The sequence below is a fragment of the Lottia gigantea genome (assembly GCF_000327385.1).
Source record: "Lottia gigantea unplaced genomic scaffold LOTGIsca_38, whole genome shotgun sequence".
In the NCBI taxonomy this organism is placed as follows: Eukaryota; Metazoa; Mollusca; class Gastropoda; family Lottiidae; genus Lottia; species Lottia gigantea.
The window spans coordinates 157,679-164,264 of record NW_008709295.1 but is presented as its reverse complement, the minus strand read 5'-3'; the positions used below and the strand labels follow the sequence as shown (position 1 = coordinate 164,264).

General features: G+C 31.1%; 1 protein-coding gene across 1 annotated transcript in view; it reads left to right on the top strand.

Moving 5' to 3' along the window:
• LOTGIDRAFT_233341 (hypothetical protein) overlaps positions 1-6,057 on the top strand; it is a gene marked incomplete at both ends in the record, with an annotated part of 31,879 nt that extends 25,822 nt beyond the window's left edge. Inside the window, 10 exons of the mRNA XM_009059171.1 lie at positions 96-189; positions 1,867-2,056; positions 2,363-2,554; positions 2,916-2,996; positions 3,233-3,358; positions 3,671-3,756; positions 4,103-4,232; positions 4,751-4,885; positions 5,437-5,510; positions 5,814-6,057. Of these exons, the coding sequence (XP_009057419.1) occupies positions 96-189; positions 1,867-2,056; positions 2,363-2,554; positions 2,916-2,996; positions 3,233-3,358; positions 3,671-3,756; positions 4,103-4,232; positions 4,751-4,885; positions 5,437-5,510; positions 5,814-6,057 (1,352 nt within the window). The remainder of the gene's footprint in view (positions 1-95; positions 190-1,866; positions 2,057-2,362; positions 2,555-2,915; positions 2,997-3,232; positions 3,359-3,670; positions 3,757-4,102; positions 4,233-4,750; positions 4,886-5,436; positions 5,511-5,813) is intronic.
• Positions 6,058-6,586: the final 529 nt, after the last annotated feature.

Here is a 6,586-nt window from a genome sequence, read left to right as displayed (position 1 = left end):
GAGAATATAACCATGTATATTGTATGGAAAAATATAATATTTTTGAATGAAATTTCTCCACTATATATGTATTGAATATTATTTGCATATTGCAGCTGATAATACTGAATGGATGAATGAAACACCTAAGTCATTATGGAAGAAAATTATTGATGAAGCTCAAGATTATTATCATTATACTTTAGAATGGTATGTATAAACTATAAACAGAATGAAGTGGTGAAAGGTTGATAGCCAATATGAGAACTGACCTGCAAAATTTCCTTTTGTTTTATGAAACTTGTTTTTTTACTCCAAAACCATATTCCGGTGTTGATATTGTTTATTGTCCATATCTCAGTGATATTCAGTGGTTCTTTTGTCTATATTTCAGTGATTCTATTGACTATATTTCAGTGATATTCAGTTATTCTATTGTCTATATTTCAGTGATATTCAGTTATTCTATTGACTATATTTCAGTGATATTCAGTTATTCTATTGACTATATTTCAGTGATATTCAGTTATTCTATTGACTATATTTCAGTGATATTCAGTTATTCTATTGTCTATATTTCAGTGATTCTATTGTCTATATTTCAGTGATATTCGGTTATTCTATTGACTATATTTCAGTGATATTCAGTTATTCTATTGTCTATATTTCAGTGATATTCGGTTATTCTATTGACTATATTTCAGTGATATTCAGTTATTCTATTGACTATATTTCAGTGATATTCAGTTATTCTATTGTCTATATTTCAGTGATATTCAGTTATTCTATTGACTATATTTCAGTGATATTCAGTCATTCTATTGACTATATTTCAGTGATATTCAGTTATTCTATTGACTATATTTCAGTTATATTAAGTTATTCTATTGTCTATATTTCAGTGATGCTATTGTCTAGATTTCAGTGATTTTCTTAGATTTTATTGTCTAAATTTCAGTGATTCCATTGACCAGATTTCAGTGATATTCAGATTTTACTGTCTAAATTTCCATGATTCTCTTGTCTAAATTTCAGAGATATTCAGTGATAATATTTTCTATACTTCTGTGATTCTATTGTCTGTATTTCAGTGATTTTATTGTCTACATTTCAGTGTTCTATTGTCTAAATTTCAATGATATTCAGTGATATTATTGTCTATATTTCAGTGATTTTATTGTCTATGTTTTAGTAATATTCAGTGATTTTATTGTCAATATTTCAGTGGTTCTATTGTCTATATTTCAGTGATTCTATTGTCTATATTTCACTGGTATTGTCTATATTTCACTGGTTCTATTGTCTATATTTCACTGGTTCTATTGTCTATATTTCACTGGTTCTAATGTCTATATTTCACTTGTCTATATTTCACTGGTTCTATTGTCTATATTTCACTGGTTCTATTGTCTATATTTCACTTGTCTATATTTCACTGGTTCTATTGTCTATATTTCACAGGTTCTATTGTCTATATTTCATTGGTTCTATTGTCTATATTTCACTGGTTCTATTGTCTATATTTCACTGGTTCTTTTGTCTATATTTCATTTGTCTATATTTCACTGGTTCTATTGTCTATATTTCACTGGTTCTATTGTCTATATTTCACTTGTCTATATTTCACTGGTTCTATTGTCTATATTTCACTTGTCTATATTTCACTGGTTCTATTGTCTATATTTCACTGGTTCTATTGTCTATATTTCACTGGTTCTATTGTCTATATTTCACTTGTCTATATTTCACTGGTTCTATTGTCTATATTTCACTGGTTCTATTGTCTATATTTTACTGGTTCTATTGTCTTTATTTCACTGGTTCTATTGTCTATATTTCACTGGTTCTATTGTCTATATTTCAGTGATTCTATTGTCTATATTTCAGTGATTCTATTGATAGTTGTATAGAGAAGTATGATATACAGAGAGTATCGTTATTAAGAGCTTTCTGTTCTACTGTTGGTATTCAGATTTTATTGAGAGAATATGATTTATCAGAAGCAACTAAACAAATCTTTAATGAAGACGATATTATCAATGTTTTCCCCATTGTAAAACATATGAACCCAAAAGTGGTAAGTTATAACATTAACACTTCCAGAAATAAAGTAATAAATTTGCTTCAAAGATCATCTGTACCAGAAGTGCGATATTATAGATTCAAAGTTTCCTTTTGATTAAAAACAGTACTGCATACAAGGTTTAAATCTGGAAAACCTCAAAAGTAATTAAAACACAGAAAGAAAGTCTCATTAATGAGTTGAAAATTGAAAAATATTAAGTTAGGTAGAGAATAAGAGAAAGCAAATTAGTTTTATGCTACTGTAGGTACCTGGAGTTAGATCTTGGACGTAAACTAATGTATTTTGAAATCTTTGCAGGCTTCAGATGCTTATCATTTCTTCACCAGTGGTCAGAATAAAATACAACAAGGTTTATTACGGGAAGGATATGAGTTGATAACAGAAGCTTGGAATTTATTAAATAATGTCTATATAGCTTTACATCCTGAAATATCAGCCTGTCTTCGTCTACTAGCTAGACTGAATTATATAATGGGTGATTATAGTGAGGTAGGTATATATATATCAACGATATATTCTTGTCATTAAAGGAATATTACCTTTAACGTGCACAGCCTATAGTGCACAGGGCCTCGGTTTATTGTCCCATCCGAACGACTAGACGCTTTTTCCATGTCAGCCCCTCTTACCTGCATCACTGACAAGGGTAAACCAAGTTGAAAAATCCGAAGGTATCATCTCAACATCAGTATTTGTAGACACATCCTTTGTTTCTGGTCATGAGGAAATGATTTTTATATTAATATACCAAGACCATTCATTTCATAAGAATCTATTGTCTAAATCATTAAAGATTAGAACTGCTTGCTTCCTGTCCGTGATCTGTATATTGTATATTATATTATTATAGGCACTGTCATATCAACAGAAAGCTGTAATGATGAGTGAAAGAGTACATGGTATTGATCATCCCATAACTGTTACTGAATATGTAAGTCTTAATGATGTCAAAGCTAACTTCAAATTTCAAAATGGCCTCCAAACAAGGAAACAGAAATTGGACTTGAAATAGGGAAATAAACAAGCTTTAATAAACTTAATTATTTTTTTTGCCATATAGACAGATCTTGTAGGAGATAAGAGATAATTTGATATCATCAGTGAATAATTAAATTTTTATGTTCTAGATTACAAATTAAATGATGGTTATTTCTATTATTTTTTCAGGCTCATCTTGCCTTGTATAGTTTTGCTAATAATCATATCTCTAATGCATTAAGATTAATGTATAGAGCCAGATATTTAGCTTTATTATGTCATGGTGAAAATCATCCAGAAGTTGCTTTAATAGATGTAAGAATACCTTATTTTATCTTATATATTAGTATTTATCTTTCCAAGCAACTAATAATGATGTCCTTTTTGATACATAGAAATATATTCTGTTTATTCAATATACATATATTTGTTAACAAATATTATGAAACGTTTTGTTATTGAAGTTTTTCAATTGCAAATTCTATTTAAGTTTCTAAACCAGCAGACTTTGTGAGGCTTTTATATTTTAAATATGTCAGCAGCATTATTGATTAATATTGGGGAACTGGCTATCTGTGTCTACAACAAAAATGTTGGTGTAGGATATATGATCATCTTTTATTACAGAGTAATATTGGGTTGATTTTACATGCATTAGAAGAATATGAATTATCATTGAGGTTCTTAGAGAATGCCTTAAAACTTAACCTAAGGTACAGTAGTATGATTTATTTTATTTTCTTAGTAACATTTCTTTTACTACGAAGAATTCTCAATTGTTCAAAGAAATGTATGCTCAAAGATTCTTACAATTTGAATGAAATTAAGTTCTTTATTCTGTAGTGTCTAGTCCAAGCTTACATATTGGAATTTTAAAGCCAGTTCCAAAGCAAAGGTGCCCTGATGATTGATTTTGTATCTTGAATGTCGGCACCTTCTGTGAGAAAATCAGAAAATACAATGATTAAAATATTCTCTACAATTGATGTATTGAACACTAGTTAACAGTGAAAATATTTTGTTAATGTGTAAATTAAAATGTTAATTTATATTCTGTAGATATTATGGTGTTAAAAGTTTAAAGGCTGCTATGAGTTATCATCTATTAGCTAGAACCTATTCTTGTCAGGGCAATTTCCGTGCTGCTCTCCAGAGTGAAAAGGAAGCTTTCTCTATTTATAAACAATCTGTAAGTATAAGAATTATTGAGTGTGACCATGAAAGTTGAAATTACTATTTAATTGTTCTTCATGGCCTTGTTTTGTACAAGTGGTAGGCTATCTTGCTTCTATTATGGCTGTGTGGATTTCAATGAAGTGTGAAATGGCCATGGAACTGTGAAGGCAACATTCAACCTGTTTTTTGGGGTTTTTTTCCAACTTGCCAGTGATGCAGATCAGAGGATCTGTCATGGAAAAAGCTTCTAATCAGTAGGATTGGACAATAAAACGAGGCCCCATTTGCTACAGGCTGTGCATGTTAAAGACCCCTCGACAGTTTGAAATCTAAAAAGAGTGGGCTAAAGCTACTGTCATAGCAAAATTTCCCTCATTGCACACTTCATGGTGTTGCCTGTCTTCATTAGCCCAATAAGGTGCAGAAGAGTAGGAAGTAAAACTCCATTCTTTTCATTTAATTTCCATCGGATACAAAATTGGATGATATTTGAAAATGCTTACTTGAATATCTATCTGTTTACTTTTCTAGCTTGGTGATGATCATGAGAGAACTAAAGAAAGTTCTGAATGTTTAAAACATTTAACACAACAAGCTGTAGTCTTCCAGAAAAAAATCAATGAATATTGTCAGGGAGAAAAAAATATGACATTCCCTCCTATACAGGTTAGTTACATAGAATAATTGTAGATCTGAAATATACTGATCTAATTGTATTCCAAAAGTGTTATATATTGAGCTTGAAATTATAGTTAACCCTTTGAACAGAGTGTAAATGAAATATGCCCTGAACTCCAAGTAATATAACTTGAAAGGGAATTTGTTTTGTGACAATACATGGTAACGGTTGTCAGGTATATATTCCTTCATCATTGGGCCAGCCACTAAAGCCTGCCGCAGACGAGAGGAACTGCTGAGCAACATTCTCATTACCGCAGACGAAAGCTATCACTGGAGCTCTTGAGGCAGGCAGCTCAACTAGTTCCTCAGCTCCCAACCTCTTGAGGCAGGCAGCTCAGCTAGTTCCTCAGCTCCCAACCTCTTAAGGCAGGCAGCTCAGCTAGTTCCTCTCGTCTGCGGCAGGCTAAAGGTTGAAAGGGATTATTTCAGTAAGCAATGATTTTGCTTGTAAACATATGAACTGCATTTGAAAAAAAGAGCATATTAATATATATTTTAATATAGATTGAACTATTATTTTTTCCCTGTTTGTATAGATTCAGACGCCATCCCTATCTAGTGTATTAGATACGTTAAATGTTATAAATGGTATTGTCTTTGTACAACTCAGGTTAGTTTACATTATATTATTTAAATGAGGCATACCCATGTAATAAGGTCTAAGATTGTCATTACGTGGGTATGTCTTTTCTAGGTGGGTTACACTTTACTTGTTTACTTGCCCCTTTCTTTTTTATTGGTGGAAGTTTTATGTGAATTTAAATATTTTACAGTTGATTCATCACACAAGGTGAAAGTTTTGGTAGAAATAAAACAATAGATAGATGCTCCCAGCCATTTTGAAACTTATCCATAAAAATAGCTGCAAATTCAGATCCCTTATCAAAGTTAATGTTAATTTTTGTTTTGTCAGTGATTTAGAGAGGCTGAAGAGAGAAATGAACAAACAAAAAGCAAAGACAACAGATAAAACGGAGAGTCCAACAGAAGGAAATCAAAATGGTGCTTCTGAAAGCAATACTAGTAGTGATAGTGAAAATAATGGAGAACAGTTAAAAACCTCGAAAGAAGCCTCACCAGTCACAGGGGACAGTCCAGCAGTTAATGGGGACCTTAAACCAAATACACAGGTGCTACTCACTAATGGCTCACAATAATGGAACATGTGATTATTCATAGAAATGACTTCAGATATCACTAGGATACTAGACAAAGTGTCCTAACAGTGTCATAGCCATTTTATTTCCCACAGTGGCTTCACGTTGGCGTGTATTGTTGTGGATTTTGTCCTAACTTTATATCGATCACAATTGATTACAAGAAAATTGACTAATCAAAAAGTACACAAATTACAGAAATTGAGAGAAATAATCTAATTGGTTAATCAAACTTGGTTTCGAAAAGATTTTAGTCCACTCATCAAGCAAATAAACAAAAATCATTTAGAGCAAATTTTTTGTAAGATAAAAACATGCTTTGGAGTAGACAAAATTTAGTTTTACGGTAAAAATTGAAGACCACAACATAGTGAAATATAGAAATTTTATGTTAAATGATCTCATATAGTTGTATTATTTCTAAGCTTACACAATGGTACTGCAGTATTGCCATTCACTTTTATTCAAGTATTCAACAGGCTTATGCCATCTGCCAATTCTGAAGTTATTTGTTTAAACATGATTTAGT